The following is a 17237-nucleotide window of genomic DNA, read 5'->3' on the forward strand; positions in this document are numbered from 1 at the left end:
GAACAGCTTGTAAATACGATGGAAGAGGTGAAATACGGTTGACCTGGGAAAGAAACTTGGACTTTTTTTCTTTTAATAAATTCAGACAATTTTCTCTAAAAACCAATTTTATGGCAATTATTGCCTCATTTACAAACATCAGTTCCAGTTACATCACCACGATACATACGCTTTGTGAGAGAAAATGACAAATTGCTTCGCTGGACAATCATTTCTGTTGAAAGGCAGCCCCACCAAACAATTTCAACACTTAAGGAAATTAATCCCAAAACTCTTTCAAAAGCTCAGCTAAAGGAAGAATCTGGAGATCCATTTGGACAACATTTTTAACAACCTCTGTGACACCACACCGAGAGAAATATTCCTGAAAGCTGCTTAAAAAGATGCATTCTGCTTTCTAGCCAGTCACAAGCGAACGAGTCAACAGCTTAGGAAAATGTGCAAGGCGTGACACCTCTGTGGCCAGCAGCTACTGGAGCATCAAATCCTCAAATTTAAAACCTGTTAAACATCGAATAATGAGTCGATGAATAGTCCTTGTACTGTTTAAATATGACGCCCCGATCGGGAGGATGCTGGCAGGAGAACTTTAACTGTAGCAATGAAATGATTATTGTCAGGATAAATCAAAAACAATCCTGCAGTCAAGCCTTAAGAGTAAAGGATAGCAGGAAATATGTGACCACTGAGGCCAGACAAGCTGTTTGCCATTAGCTTGTGACGAGGCATGAATCCCTGCAGTATTAAACGACTCTGGCCGACACAGAACCTGGCTGCTAGTCTTGTTTTCTCATCACAAAACAGGTAAAAATCTTGATCTCTAATTTGTCATTAATCAAGCTAAAATGGCTGATATCTCTCGTGAAAAAAAGGAGTAATGGTTACTTTATATGAACCTGAAAACAAGACTGTGTGATGTCCACTGGGGTCAGAGTTCCTCGTTGTTAGCTCTGCTAAATGTATCAAACCAGAGGCAGTTTGCAATACCCATGTCATCTAGGACACAATGCATGCATAAAGGGAAAAAAAAAACAAAAAAACAAACATCTCATGTAGGCAAGAAATCACTCCCCACACAGTACAAAGCATTGACAAATTGCAAATTAATTAATAGCTAATTAGGGTGTTAAAACATTCGGAGAAGAGTAGGAGTTCGCATGCATACTTATATCAGTGACATAACTAAGTCATACCTAGAGGTCATTAGCGATGGGGAAATTACACAGTGGCTGGGACATTTGGATCTCATCTGGCTGAATGTTGGTCCTTTCTTCAGATCTCTTTTGAGAATCGGGATGAAAATTCATTCTTTGGCATCCCAAACTTAAAAGGGCGTTACAGAACTGTTGCAGGTCGCAACCTTTTAAGCAAAGGGAGGGACAACTTTAGGTAGACCATGAATAATTTGTCAAACACGAGCGGTGATGTAATTAGCTCACAGCTCTTGCGGTTATATAAAAATTACCGAAATCAGCATCATTGTCCTATAAAATCAAACAGGCTGTTGGACCAACACATGTGGGCAACTGGCACTAAACTGAAAATAAAGCTTATTGGTGTCCAAGTAGCAAATAACAAAAAGGCAGAAAAAAAAAAAAACGGGGTCAGGTTTAGTATTCCGTATGGTGGGTATTGAGAAAGAGGCTAATAATTTAGTGTAATGTACAAAATGTATTACCTTAACTGTTCAACATAGTTCTTTTTTTTTTTTTTTTTAAGTCTGTCTTGAAAATGGGTGATTATTCACATAAGTGTACACTTTGTCTTGGACTTCTTTTTCTTCTTTTTGCCCTCCTTGCTCATCTTCTCCTTATGCTTCCGGATTTCTCGCACTAATGTGTAAAAGGCATCGTCAACGCCCTGAAAGAAAGATAATAAAAGAATGCATTATTAAAGTGACAGGTTATTACTTTCATGCCAGAATACCAATGATTGTCAACATAAAAAAAGTAATTAAACAAGTATTATACAGCCTGAAAACATTTTGATTGACAATGTTTTGATTCAGGTGACATTTAAAGTCTGCTGATTTTACAAGGTTAATTATAGTCAATTAAAAAAATAATTTGGACAGATTTAAGAAATACTTCACTCACAAAATGACCATTTGTGAATCAGTTAGTCGTGTTATCTTGAGCTTGTGAAGAAGAGTTTGTTTTTCTCGCATAGCTCCATGAAAAACAGCAAACATAGTGATTTATTGGACACTACATTTAACAATACAACTATATCAAAACATCGGTTTCCAAACTCTCACAACTCATGCAGTATAATCTGTCTCATTTATCCAGTCGAGTGCTCACTACTTGCCCAAACATTTTTGCATTTTCTAGCAAAAAATTCCGATGTTTGTAAAGTACTGAGCATAGAAGTGGATAAATGAGATTTAGATTATACTGTATGAGCTGTGCAAAAGTTTTAAAAGGATATTTTGATATAGTTTTGCAGTTAAACACGGCCACAAATCAATACATTCAATGTTATCCATGGAGGTATGCAAGGGAAAACAAAAAAAAAAGTTTCTTCACAAATTCAAGGTAACACTCATTTTGTGGGTTAAGTACTCCTTAAAACTCCAATCAACACTCCAGTCTTTAATATCAAACTGATGTGTACCCTTGATTTGTTCCATTGTCAAAGAAACTTTAGTATTTTTCTTCATATTTTTACATCTATGGCAGTAATTTTCTTATTTTTTTTCCAATTTAAGGCCAAAAATTTCAATTTAAATCCCCCCAAAAATCATCTTGATAGTGTCAACATCAATTTCACATCAGTTTCTATCAAGTGTACATCAGCGTGACACACATCAGAGTGCAGGTACATCTCTCAGGCCACTTTAGGCTGTGTGAGATGCAGCTGAATTAAGTGCGGATCGAACATAACTGCAAAGTCATGTATATAAACGTCAGCAGTGTTCCCACTTAAAAAAACAACACTGACAGTAGCTGCAGTTACATGAGCCAATTTCTCTCCCTGCGAATGTAATCAATCCAATTTACAACTCCCACAGTGTTTAAATGGCCGCTAAATAAAATGACAGAACAAGCGGTTCTGTTTACATTTGCAATAGTCCGTGTGCAGTCTGCCAATACAGGCAACTGTAAAAAACCTGCATCGAGTGCTTGGCACTGCTGGTTTACTGCTGCGGGCTTGTGCTCAAGCAAGAAAAATTGTTTTAAAATAATCCACTAACTTTTATTGAACAGAAGGCGAGCCTTATCTTCCAAGAAACCCAATAAATAAAAACTATTCAGAGATTGTTCCCCTGAAAAGATGCAACACTTGGGAAAACGGTAGAAAACTCATCAGCAACAAAAGAGAGTGACACGACTTCTTCAGGTGAACAGCTTTTATTTAAGTCGGGCCAATTTATTCTGACTGAAGTGTTAAAATGAGGCTTTTATGTTCTTGCCGAGCTCTTACTGTGATTATTCGTGAATAAAAGGCTCCTAGGAAATGCAGCTAGTGTCTGTTGATGCCACACGGAGGAAAGTGAATGAGTACCAGAACAGTTTGTATAGCGCAATAAATGTGATGATGACTCTGCAAACAGCAGCAGAGGACAGAGCCTGAGGTCATGTCAGGTTGTGACAGAGACAGCAGGAAAGGAAAGAAGAAGAGATTTAAGGGATTTATGACCGCAAGAAAAAAAAAAAACTCACCCACAAACACACAAACAATTTTTGTTCACAACATATCTGCCAGTTTCTTGGACCACAGCCTCCTTGGAAACATTTCAGCACATGATTTGGTCCCAGATTCGCCATAATCTCCCTTAATCACGCACATTGGCTCACCAGCCCGTACCCCTTTCTTCATGTTGATTTCAGCAGATTGAGACGCTTTCACACTGGTAGTTTAGTCCGAATCCTGGAACAAATCGCCTGGAAAGTTGATTAAAGGAACACTTTTTCCGAGCGCACACCAAGTCAACCTGAGGGAGGTGGTCTGATTGGTTCTAAGCTTACGTGTAGGGCTGTAACTAACATTTATTTTTATTGTCCATTAAGTTTCTCGATTCATTGATTTAATGCACTATATGCACTCTGCCACTTATAGGTGTAGCCATACCTGTGTTGTATGTTTTGAAAGCCCTGATGAGGACCTGCAGTGGTCGAAACATGTTGGCTCTTAAAATGATTTAGCCACTACAAATACAGGCTTTTTAATATTTCCTATTTTATTTATTTTTTTCGGAGCGCTTGCATTGCCTTCCTGTCGTTCTCATCGACATGCCCAGGGTGATATCTTCAAAAGGCAGGCCAATGTTTAGCACAAAACTTCAGAACTATTGGGGTTATCATCTTGAATGAACAAAAAATGTATGGATATAAAATTCTCACATTTAAAAAACATTAAACCAGCAGAGGTTTGTCGTTTTTTGTTTTTTTTTCTAAAACAACGAAAAAAATTAAATGAATTAGAGTTGTTACAACACCGACAGCAGTATTGGTAGTGCCCCAGATACTGCCTAAATTGCTTGATCGGGTATCTGCGTGGACACGATACCATATAATTTTAAAAAACAGCAGTTTTTCCAGTAAATCTGTTCTTCTCTGCAGCACTATACAGTCGCCTGCACAGCAAGTTACACTGTGCAGCCACTGGCAACTACAGTTTAAGAGCAATGAAGAAGAACTAATTCCTGTTAAACATGCTAACGCTAGCAAAATGTCAGCAACATGGGAACATTCTACACCAGATAAAAGAAAGCTCTATGGCATCCACTCTCTGTATGTATTTATTAATGTTTTACCAAGGGTTTAACCAGTGTTTCCCACAGGATTTTGGGAAACTATGGGGGGAGACATCATTAACCCCCCCCGCCAAGAAGAAAATTTTGAACATTGTAAATTGAAATGAATTTGTATACAAAATGTACAGAAAGGTAAAATCATCAGGTTCTGAACAAGTATTGCAATTTAATTTTGTCTTTAATGTTATTATCTTATATCATCTTTGTAATATGATTATCTTATATAATGTTATTACTATCCTAAAACATTCTCCAGGTCCTGTGCGCGCTGGCGCAGCTACTCGTCTGTCCCATCTCCGTCCCTCCTACCTGTGCAAGTCGGAAAGAGGGAGGAGAGAAGGCGTGGAGTGGGTTTTACACACATCACACAAATCAAATGAGCCCCTCTCCTCGTCCTTAAATGTGCCGCACAAAGGCGTAATGAGAGTTTACTCAATTCGCCATGGCAGAAGAGAGCAGCAGCGTCAGACGTCCAAACTTCTCCCAGGAGGAAACTAATGTTTTGGTCCGGGAGGTCCAAGCTCGCAGTGTCCGAATACACGGAACTGCGAGCAGACGTCCACGGGCTGATGATGCAAAGGTAGCCTGGGAGGAGGTCACAATTGTAAATCAATGATGCGTTTCTCTCTCTTTCTCTCTCGCAGTCTCACTCTGTTTCTTTTCTTTTGACTTTTCTAAGATGACAGATCCTGAATATATACTCCCTATCTGATGCTGTGGCTGTTTGTGGTTGGCTGAGAGGGATGTGAACTCATTAGTTTGCAGCTGTTTAATCAAATCAGGTTGGGTTTCCATTACGCGTGCCAAACATGCCAAACGGTGCCAATCCCTTTTGATCTGACATCAGATGTGACGGGATAGTCGATATAAAGATACATTTATGTGCTGATTGCAGATAGTTGCATTGAATAGTGGTTTTGTGGCTATTTATTGCATTATTAATGTGCCTGATATTCTGGAAACCTGCCTGTGAGGTTTTGGTGACGTGTGCGCACTGTCCGCCGGTCAGCCAAACTTCAGCTTACACCGGCTGCGCTCCGCCTGCGCTGACAGTAGACCTGGTTTCAGATGGCGAGCTTTTAGCGCACCTTCGGGGAAGTCTTTTGGCACGAAACTGTCACTGCATCAAGCTGGATCTGTTGACACCTCCCCCTGCTGCGCCACCACACCCATCTCAGCGCACCTCGGTCTGCCGAACTACCAAACTGAGCGCACCTCGGGTTGCGCTGCTCGAAACTAGCTCTGTGCGGGGTTCGCCACCCTGCGCTGCGCCGGGAAACTAGAGCCCTTTGACTTATTTCCACCCAGCCGACAGTGGGACTTATATTCATTGTGAGAGAAGAGGGAAGGCGGCTGGAGTTCCTCCAACATTTGCGGTTAGATTATCATATTTTTTTATTGACAAAAATATAGGCTGCTTCGGCTGATTTTTTTCATGTGCACGTGCCCCTAAATTTTTTTTACAGTTCGCACACATGTATTTTTAGTCGAGTGAAATGCTCGCACTGTCGAGCGCTGGATCTGACAGCCTGAGCACATCAGCACAAAACGCTACGGCGTTCAAGATATTATTTATATCATGAGAAGTGAATACTTAGGCAGCCTAAATCTTTTATTTAGAAACTATGGCGGGCCGCCATAGTTTTGTTAATTAATGGGAAACACTTAACTCAGCACAGCAATTAATGGGAAACACACAACCTCAGCTATGCCATACAACAATCCATACCGGGTGAGAAGTATGAGCTGTTACAGGTCTGGGTGATATTCCCTGAAAATTATATCACGATAATTTTAGGCTATATCTCGATACACAATATATATCTTGATAGTTTTACATCTCTTCAAAAGCACTTAATCAATGCTAGGACTGTGAGACAAAATCGAACATAATATTTCTGACCAAATGCGACAAAGATGTGTGGGGATGACAAATATCCTCAGAAAATATTACCACAATGACATTTTTGATCAATAATCACCACTCCGGAGTTAAGGCAAGGGTGGGTTTAGGCAAGCATTAAAAGAAATTGAAAATATACTAAATACAATATCCAAAATCTAAGATGATATACAGTCTCATATATCGATAACGATAAGATCTTTATATTGCCCAGCCCTAAGCTATGCAATGGTTGCAGATCAGTACTTGCTATAGGCCAATGCAAAGATTTTGGTATCAGAATCGATATCAAGATGGAAAAAAATGGTATTGCAACATCTCTAATCAAAATGGTTGCCAAGTAATTTTCTGTTGATCAACTGATCAATTAATCAACTAATTGTTGTGGCTCTAATAATGTGCAGTCAGAATGCAATCGCTTTCTTACAGGACTACACTGGTGATATTTAACAAATAAAGAGGGCATGTAAAATACCTCCCTTGTGTATGAGCACAGACGCAATGTTCGTGTTTTTCCTTCGGTAGAGCAGTAGTGGTAGAAGAGACGTTTTTTGGGTTTGATTTTGTTATTTTCAGCCCGCTCAGTTACTTCAATCGAGCTCACATGAACCTGCCTGCCTCTACATCAGCCCATTTTTCCTCCATACATCTAAATGTGCACCATCATCCTTTCCTTGTGGAAACTAGGGTAAGCGCCTGCACCTTTGAGGAAAGAATTACGCAACATACCCCCTGATTGGAACAAAGGTATAAAGTGTGAAAGCAGACCAGCATGGTTAGTGGAAGGAACTCGCATCAAACTCGCGTTGAAACTGAAATAAACTAACCCAGTGTGAAAACTGCCTCAGATAATAATCAGCCATGATACAAAGAGACACTGAAAAGGGAAGAAATCATCAGTTCTTTCAGCCTCCTGTTAGAGCTCCACCACAGCCCCAGTAGAAACCAGCAGGTTAGCTTTGAGAACCACAAAGCACCAGATCTCGTCACCTGTCCTCTCCCGTTGCCTTGTCCACAGTCCCCACCAACACACACACACACACACACACACACACACACACACACACACACACACACACACACACAGAGCTGGTGGGCGCGCGGCTGTAAAAACTTACCCCTTTCACATCACAACACACTTTTTAAGCTTGACACAGCGCGGAGTCTTTTCTTCCTTGCTGAGCTTATTGAGCCGGTACAGCCTGATCTCCCGTACCAGAGTGTAAAAGGCATCTTCCACTCTCTGCAGTATGAGACACAACTTCCCTCAATGTTTAGGAATACAGGAGGACATACTGAATGGGTTACAGCTTAAAGATACAAAGGAGAGAAGCAGGACAATGTTTTCAGGTCGGTCTATCTGCAATGTCTGGACTGCCTTATGTACATAGGCTGATACTCCACCCAAATTCTATCCTGTGAATACCGAATGAGGGTTGGGCAGGTGTAAAAACTTTCAAACCGGTTTGATATTAAAAACCGGACCGGAGTATTTTTATCACTAGGTGTCTCATGTGACTCAGCCGCTGTTCCCGAGTGGAACATTATGACACCATGTCCTAACAGCAAACAAGTATCTAGTCTCGCTCACCAGACCTTTCTCAAGAAAAGAAAGGTCTGGCTGGGCCGACTCTCACTTTAAGATTGGAGAAAAAAACGCCCCGGCTGCTTGTATTTCTTTCAACCAATCACAATCGTTCTGGGCGGTGAACAGCAACAGTGCGCTTGCAAAAATATTCCCGGGGGGAAACGGGTTTTGGTGTAACACGCCCACAAAAATATCGCCTACAGGATGCGAACCATGGCAGAAAAATGGCTACACCCCTGCAAGATCAAACACCGCTAAAGTTAGCAAAGGACGTGTTGAAAACGGTTGAAAACTGCTTCACAACCGGAGGTGGTAGGGCGGGACTTCAGCAGGTGGCTTGTTCCGCCCAATGAGAGGCTGATCTGTGCAGCGAACTTCCGCCCACTCAGACTAACGAGTGTCCGACTTAATCAGCTGTTCTTTGTCCATTGCTTTGCTTTCAAAGCATGCAACAGGAAGAAAAAGAAACAGTGCGTCCGACAGAAGCTTTAAGCGGCGCACTGCATCGCTCATGGTCAGTTAGGACTTGTCTTTTGTTGGCTTCAACTCCAAAATGTTGCCATTTTGGCACAGTTTAAGTTTCCCTGATAGACTAACCTTGTCTTGTTGTGTCACCCCAAAAAACACATAAACTTTCTAGTAAACAAACACAGCATGTGCCGCCGCTCCACCTCCTCCTCCTCCTCCTCCTCCTCTTCACGCCTCTACTGAAATTTGATCTCCTTCATGTTGCCACAGCTCAGCTCACAGCCTGTAAGACACTTGTGGCTCCATTAGTCAGTTTATTAACAAGCATAGTTACATAGTACAAGCTTATTACTAATGTAATACAGGTTGGATTTAGCGCTGTGACACCATCAGCGCAGCTTGCTGGCGTAGGTTACTTTTTAAATTTGGGTCATAGTGATGTATGTTGGTTCAGCCAATTTACATTAAATCAATCTGTTTAAGCTCGTACACTCACCTCCTGCATGCTTGAAAAAGGTCTGCCGTTTCCTTCCTCTCAATAAAAAACTGCTGTGGCTAGATAAATTCCAGTGGTTTCCATGGCAGGAAAAAAATTATCAAAACAACCTCGAAAAAACAAAACACTTAATACGTTCCAAACAATCATCACTTTACCAAAATGCAGCTAATTATTGCAGCTTTTTCTGTCATAACATGCTTTTGCGCTCATTAAGGCTCTGACAGTGTATATAGCTGCATTTTGGCAAAACAATAATTGTTTGGAGCACACTGTACACACACTTGCAGTGAAGAGGTGGATTATGTACAGGATGATTCTTATTAAGTTTTCATCTTGAAAATTCCTCACTGGAATCCATTCAAACTGAACTAAAAAACAAACAATGACTTTTAAAACAGCTATCTTTTAAGCCCCCAAAAGGGTGGGTGGCACTAAAAACATTAGGGTGGAGTATCACTAATTGTCTAGCCTAATTAAAAAAGGAGAAGCTCATGCATCAGGAGCATATTTTAATTGTGCATTTAATGGGAGATTTCCCAGAGAAATAAGATGAAATCACTGAGGTTCAGCAAAAACCAGGTGGCTTTGAATGCAAGAGACAGTTGCCGGTCCAACAGCAGCAGCAGCAGCAGCAGCACTGAGTGGATAGTAAATTATTGGTACACTCAGGTAGGAATAGGTGAACATAGCTGTAAGAAATGAATCATTGTGTCATTAATTTCCCCTGCACCAGAAGGAGCCGTGATTCACCCCAGGTCCGAGAGACCAGGAAAGGATGTGTTTACAGATCACTGTGTCAGCCAGTCAGCCACCTAAGGCCATGCTCACAACACACACCATTTGATGTGACTGCGCCACTGCAAATCTTCCAACACCCAGTCACAGGAACCAGTAAGCAGGATCATTAACCCCCCTGAGTAATTACCAACAGTTTGTCCTTTCATGCAGACTCCTTGACACGCATTTACTGATTTGCTGATTATTTATAATGGATCCTCTGCAGATGGCCCTAATGATGATATAATTTCATATATCCATGACAAAGTCGCATGCAATGATTACATTATCACCCATAAATAAAAAAATTCAATTAACCAAAGAGGATTTAACGATGCGCAGCGCATTGCCCAAGACATTTCCAAGCAACACTATAAAAAAGACCATTAGATGTGACACAAATCAGCAGCACCGCATGACTCAAGACTTTAACTTTTCTTGTGATCCAAGTGCCAAGATTATCAAGTCTGTGCAAGGACACTTGTAAAATTACTACTGGCTTAATCTCTCTGGCACAATTTGACTTCAAAGTGAAATTTACAGGACTGCTGTGTCCATCAAGCCAATAACCCTGAGACCACATGCAACTTCTCACCCTTCAACATGTTGTGCAGACCTGCAGTGGAATACTCTAGGAGTTCAGTGACAGACTGAAAAGTTAAATTTTTTGAGTCTTGCGGGCGTGGCCATCTGTCGCTGGACTCTCACCTGTCTGGTTTTGGCTGAGGTCTCAATAAAGGGAATGCCGTAGCTGCGTGCTAAGTCCTGAGCCTGCTTGGTGTCCACTGTCCGGGACGGGAGGTCACACTTGTTCCCCACCAACACCATGGGGACGTCCTCAGAGTCCTTCACCCGTTTAATCTGTTCTCTGGACAATGAAAAAAATTTTATTTGATTTGAATCCCAATGAGGTTATACTCCTACGGTTATGTAAAGTGGTGTTAAAAAACTTTTTTCTGCTTAGAGTAAATAGAATAAGGCCATTATTGGTTTTTCTTCAATGCTGCAGCCTATTAGGATATTCATACATAAATATATTGCAACCCTGGCAGATAGACATCAAAATATATTATATTATAAAGTATATAATTTCACATATCAAAAGATCACCAGCCATGAACAGGGCACAGACGTGATGTGGCAAGGGACATACAAAAATCAAACCATTACATGTAAAATCTCTATCAAAGCTTGTCATTTTTAAATGTATATATATTTTAAGCAGTTTTGCCTTCATTATTTATTTATTTATCCTTTATTTAGCCCGGAAGGTCCCATCGAGATACAAAGTCTCTTCTTCCAGGGAGTCCTGGTTAAGATCAGACAGTGGACAGCAGATAAGACATGAAGGGTTAAAGAGAAGGGGTATGACGTGCGACAAATGTTCCCAGGCGGGCCTGAATGAGGAACATTGCGATCACATGGTTAGCACCTTACACCCTCAGGCTACTAGGACGCCCCAAAATATTATCCCTTTGATCTGCAATTGAAATACTGCCAAAACACTACGTCCAAAGACTGCAGCCCTTCAGTCTCTTTGCTCACCTATAGTGGTGAATGTCCTCGAAGGACTTGGTGTTGTTGATGGCAAAGACACAGAGGAAGCCCTCCCCTGTCCTCATGTACTGATCTCTCATGGCGCTGTACTCCTCCTGACCTGCAGTGTCCAGGATGTCCAGCAGACACGTCTCTCCGTCGATCACGACCTGCTTTCTGTAAGAGTCCTGGAAGAGGAAGAGGTCAGAGAGCGATCAAAACTCTGGGATAACGTGGGCCGAGTGTTCAAATACTAGTTTAATAAAAATATTAAAGAATTATTAATTTTCTTATTACTAATGTGTGTTTTAAAATCTGTGGTATAATAGAGACAACGCATGATTTTCCAAGATTCAACAGACATACTTTTTTTAAAATCATGTGATTACTGTGATATTAGTTGTTATTCTTTTTGTTTTTTTTTAAAAAAAATTTGGGGCATTTTGCCTTTAATGGATAGGACAGCAAGAGAGACAGAGAGACAGAGAGAGAGAGAGAGAAAGCGAGAGAGAGAGAGAATGACATGCAGCAAAGGGCCACAGGCTGGAGTCGAACCCAGCACCAGCCTTGTACATGGGGCGCTTGTTCTACCAACCAAGTCACTGACACCCCAATATTAGTTGTTATTCTAATGAACTAGCCATAATAATAAGAAATGTAGATATTTAAACATACCATATAAGTATTCGTGTTCAGTATAGTGAACTGCAGTAATGTATGTGTGGTCTATAACGATATTAAAGTATGTAATCTGATTAAATGATTGAAACTAAATTGTTGACATTGCCTCATCACATGGTTGTATTGATGTGATTTTGCTGAAAGACGCCACGGGACAACATTTCAAATGTTGCCTTCCTCTAATTGTAGTAGGTCACTCCATTTTCCAGCAAATCTCAAGTCCTAATTTCCACCGTCACAAAGTGTGCCTGCTTTTCATCACACTGATGGCCACACTCAATCTGATCCAACGCTAATAATTACTGTCTGATCCAGTGGGCAGATTTTGTTTCAGATGTTATCTTGTATTCAAATAATCCATAGTGGAGCTCTAACCTGCAGCAGCACATCAATAATGGATTGTAATCATAATGAGGCTGTGTTTACTCAGCATAGGTCGGCCCACTGAGACAGCAGGCAGGCAGACATATATGGAAAGTTATTAAAAACCTGTTTGGTGTCTTTTTAAGACTTAAACCAGAAAAACCTGCTGCAACTCTTTTAGAGGAGTTTCTCCTCGTTCTGCCGCCATACCAAAATACATACAAAACCACTGACGGATACAGACATGGACTTGAGGGCACACACAAGCTTACACATACATGTACATGCATGCACACACACTTTAGTGTCTTTACCTCAATGGTGGGGTCATATTCATCCACAAAGTGATTCTGGATGAGCTGGATGGTAAGTGCGCTCTTGCCAACGCCACCAGCTCCCACCACTACCAGCTTATATTCTGTCATGATTCACCTGCAGGACCAAAAAAAGCACATTATACTCAGATATTTCAGATATTCATCTGGTACAGCATTAATTCATCTGGGGCACTGTTTAAGCCTTGAGGAGGAATTTATAAGTGCATTTATCAGATGCATTAACCTTTCTTCACTGAAGATGTTACATTCTGATTTGGATGGTTAAAATTTTTTCAGGCACTGAATTGTCTCTTGAAACTATTTTGACAATTAGCTCCATTTGCTGCTCTTCATTTTTGTCTGACAAGCTGCCAGCTCACTGGGAACTCTGCATCCTCAAGATTGGCAGACCTTTAATGTAATAGCATCACTTACAGTGAGAAACGTCTTTAAAAAAAAAAAAAAAACTATTCTTTTAATTACACTGCTGATTCACTGGAAAATTTGATTTCATACCACTGTTTTTCTGTTTGTCATTTAGAAAATTCCCATTTTTGTATTCATCAAGATGCTTGCAGAAGAAGCTACAATCAACACAAAAATAATACGATGGTTTAAGTGAGAGTTTATGTGCAAATGAGGGAATATAAACACAGAGAAACTGCTGCTGAATTTAGGAAATGTTGCCATATTAAATCATCATGAGCCTGGGAAATTAAATCAAATGCTGATTAGCCCCTTTTTGAAAACTGATTATATTAAAACAGTCTCTGTGACACAAAAATAGGCTTCACATCACAAATAATCAGGTACTGAAATAAAACAAATTCAGATGAATATCCTGTAATTAAACGTCTGAACTCAGCAACACATTCAGTGGTATTTTTTTGAGTAGCAGCCACACAACAGAAACTAACCCCAGGCAGAAATCTATGACATTGCATTAAGGCTCCAAAATTGACAAGCAACTGGGAGGCTCTCCGCTGTCTGACTGCTTTGTGGAGCAGCACCCATCAATAGTGGCAGCTGGCCTTTTCAGAAGTTACAGTACAGACTGCTCGCAGCTCTGCACAGCCTGCAGTCAGGGAGGAGTTCCACTGAATATCATTCCCTTTTCTAGACAAACAGAACGAGAATGTGGTTTGATAGGTATTTGGCCGACAAAAGAATACTTTTACTGACACTGGTTAGTGTTCTCAACACTTTAAAATGCTTCATGCATGTTATATATTACGCCCAACGCCGTCTGTGATTTACACATATTACAGTGAGGCTGTCGTGTCCATTAGGAAACAATCTCATCTTTAGCAAACAGAGAGGACGAGTAACATGGTTACAGAGCACTGTAGCAACACTTTGCTTGCTTTGCCTGTAAAAATACTGTCACTTTGCATTTTATTATTATGCAGTGAAAGTGCATTTGAATGACTAGATGAAGTAGGTAACTAAAGTCATTTGTGTAACAGGGTTGTAATGGAGGGATGCAGCCTATTTATGGTTCAATGATAAGAAAAGTTTTTTCCATCCTTGTTTGTGCTGTAGTGCAGTTAAACCACATTGACATATTCATAGTGTGGATTGCAGTTTGTTGCATCAAATTGTGAAGTTATGATGCAGTGGGATTTAAATAGAAAATGATTTCTTGATGATATGACTGTGTCAGTCATGGTTGTTGCTGACACCATCTATCTTCTAGGCTACATCACTGACAATAAAATTTTACCCATTGACAACTACATTTTTCACCAATCTGACACCAGGATGATCACCAACACTGAGGACTGGTGGAAATGGACCCTCATACAGCAGCTATACATTAGTGGGAAAGTACTTTGTAACAGTTTGCCACCTAAATGAATTAGCCGAGGTTAAAACAGACCTTTCAGTGAAATTAAAATTGTGTTCAAGTAGGCAACAACACCTACAAAAGGCTTAGAAGTCGAGAGGAATTTGACTTAAATCCACTGCTCTGTGCTCACAGGGTTGCCAGATTGGTTGTGTGAAACCCTCTGAGCACTGTGTTTAAATAACCAGGCTGCTGCTGCTAGCTAGCTTTAGCATTTGAGCTCGCCCACTGCCTCAAAAGTAAGCTAGCTAGCCTTCATAAGCTAGCCTAAGGTGATTTAAACGGAGTAATTCATTAATGTAGCATTGTCTGCACCGTGTGCCCGGACAAACCCTGTATCATTCATTCAAAGGGGAAGGGTGCAGCTTTTGAAGCCGCCATTGACAGGCTAGCCCAAAGGTCTGCATTGCAGGGCCAGACGTTAGGTTAACAATTGGGCGTAGTTTGCACTACCAAGGAAAATGAATATTTCCACTGTTATGACACTGTTTAGTGGTTATACAGCAGACACAGTGACCTGACTGGTAAATTATGTTTCACATTGTTGCAACAAACCCCCAAAGCGACACACATGTATAAATGTTATCGGTTTGTTTTACCTTTTAGCGAGTGGAGTTCCGCGTCCGAAGTAGCGACCAAACAAGTCAAGCTGATAATCCTCTCGTTTCACACGATCTCTGCATTTCCTATTTCACACCGAAACGCCCGCATGTAAGTCGGTCTACCTCGTATGAGAAGCAAGCGGGAACATGCGAGAAAAGTGGGCAAATTAATCGATTGAACTTTCCATTTGATCCAGCGTCCGGCCTAGCTGCTCAGGTTGGCCTCCTTTAAGCGAATATGGGCGGATACCGGGGCGCACTTTACCCAGAAAGCATAGCTGGGGATTTCAACCGGTTTGGGGCATAGCTCTCGACTGTGTGTCGCAATGTGGGCTACAATACACTTTATTTTCTCCTCTTTCAATCTAAATCACCACTGAAATTGTAGCCATGTTTAAATTAAAACTACACACCTATATAAACCATCACTCCTTCTGTTTGTAACCCACAGTTTGAGTATGCTTACATGCAAACGTCACTGTTTAATTTTTCCTCATTACATCTCATGGGAAAGGTAATTCACATGTATGCTTTAGTGGTCACAAACTATCTTGTAACTATATAGGTCACATGGTGTCCGTCTCAGGACGTCTCCTTTCAGTATCGTGATCCCTCACTACTGCCTGCTGCAGAGTCAACAAAGCCTAGGGGGCGACTCCACTATATATAGGATCTAAATATAACTGGATTGTGCTGGAGGGACGTCATTCCCAGGCAAGGAAATGATTTGGCAATCCCTTGTCAGTTTTCCAAAGTGCTCACTAGGCTACCTCCTGCGCACTGAATGCGCATAAAGACATGCAAGGATTGTAAGAAAATAGACTCAAAGCAAAAAAAAAAAATCAGCCCTAATAAGCACAATGGCGGCAAAGCATTATTAATCCACCTTTTTTTTTATTTTTACACACTTGATAGATGTATAATTATTTCAGCACAAGGGTTCATTTGAGGGAATGCCTCTTTTAAAAGACGCATTAACCATCTGATAAGTCTCATACACTTTTAATTATATCTGATAGCCTGTAGCAAAAGTACAGGAAATGCAAGAGGTATTAAAAAAAGCATCAAATGCAAAAGACGACAGGCTCCACTGTTAATACTTCATATAGCAGACACACTAGAGGTCACTATTGACTACTTGTCTGGCAGTTCTCCAGGCTGCAGAGCCTCTACTGAGACCACAACTATGTTTGGGATTTTAAAAATGAAGTGAAGACATTTTTTTTTCACAATTGCTTGCTACTGTTCCTAAAATAAAGATGCTTACACTTTAGGCTACAGTGTATTTGACAAAGATGTTGAATGAGCATCAATTGTTTGCAAAGATTAGTGATTATTGTACCATTTTTTTGAGACTGGAATTTTTCAGCAGTATTTCCATTTCTAGCCTTTTTTTATCTACATCATAAAGAATGCACTGTGCATTTTCCCCGCTGTATTTAGTCGTAGTTACATGCAGGGCAAAACATTGAATACATAAGAATATAGTTGAAAGCATTGATACAGATTTAACTGTCCATCAGGATGTAAATGTATTTGAAATACAATGTACCATACCATTTTTTCACTTCAAGCATCAATAATTTCACAGTCATAATGAGAATATTCTTCCTAAATTCTTCACTGGCAGAAAGGTCACACTTGATCAAATATAAATTCCTACCTACAGTCACATTACATAGATCATTAACTATATTTATATCGCTATGGATCTACAGATATATATCTCAAACATGACTTGTAGTTTGCAAAGGTGAATTTAGTGTAGAGATAATCTGGGGCTCCCTACTGATGGGCCTGTAACTTCTGTAGGTTTAATTGTAGATACAATACTTATATACACCGATCAGCCAAAACATTAAAACCAGTGGAGGGTGAAGTGAGTAACATTGATAATT

General features: G+C 40.4%; 1 protein-coding gene across 2 annotated transcripts; it reads right to left on the reverse strand.

Annotated features, from left to right (window-relative positions):
• Positions 1-730: 730 nt before the first annotated feature.
• Positions 731-15603, reverse strand: kras (v-Ki-ras2 Kirsten rat sarcoma viral oncogene homolog). Of its 2 annotated transcripts, XM_049573611.1 has the most exons (6): positions 15337-15603; positions 12889-13006; positions 11540-11718; positions 10703-10862; positions 7781-7905; positions 1697-1860 (listed from the first exon to the last, which is right to left on the reverse strand). In XM_049573611.1, the coding sequence occupies exons 2-5, from the start codon at positions 12997-12999 to the stop codon at positions 7786-7788; spliced, it is 570 nt and encodes a 189-aa protein (XP_049429568.1). In that variant the 5' UTR covers positions 13000-13006; positions 15337-15603; the 3' UTR covers positions 1697-1860; positions 7781-7785. The 2 variants fall into 2 exon arrangements, with proteins under 2 accessions (XP_049429569.1, XP_049429568.1); XM_049573612.1 differs by lacking the exon at positions 7781-7905 and having other exon boundaries at positions 731-1860; positions 15337-15602.
• Between the last annotated feature and the right edge of the window lie 1634 nt (positions 15604-17237).

Source organism: Epinephelus fuscoguttatus, linkage group LG4 (genome assembly GCF_011397635.1).
Source record: "Epinephelus fuscoguttatus linkage group LG4, E.fuscoguttatus.final_Chr_v1".
In the NCBI taxonomy this organism is placed as follows: Eukaryota; Metazoa; Chordata; class Actinopteri; order Perciformes; family Serranidae; genus Epinephelus; species Epinephelus fuscoguttatus.

Bases quoted from the DNA above. Each gene is read 5' to 3' on its own strand.
- kras (XM_049573611.1), bottom strand. From the start codon at position 12,999: ATGACAGAATATAAGCTGGTAGTGGTGGGAGCTGGTGGCGTTGGCAAG. The intron at 10,863-11,539 runs GTGAGCAAAGAG...TTCATTGTCCAG, and splicing joins GAGGACATTCACCACTATAG to AGAACAGATTAAACGGGTGA. The intron at 7,906-10,702 runs GTGAGAGTCCAG...CTCATACTGCAG, and splicing joins CCTCAGCCAAAACCAGACAG to AGAGTGGAAGATGCCTTTTA.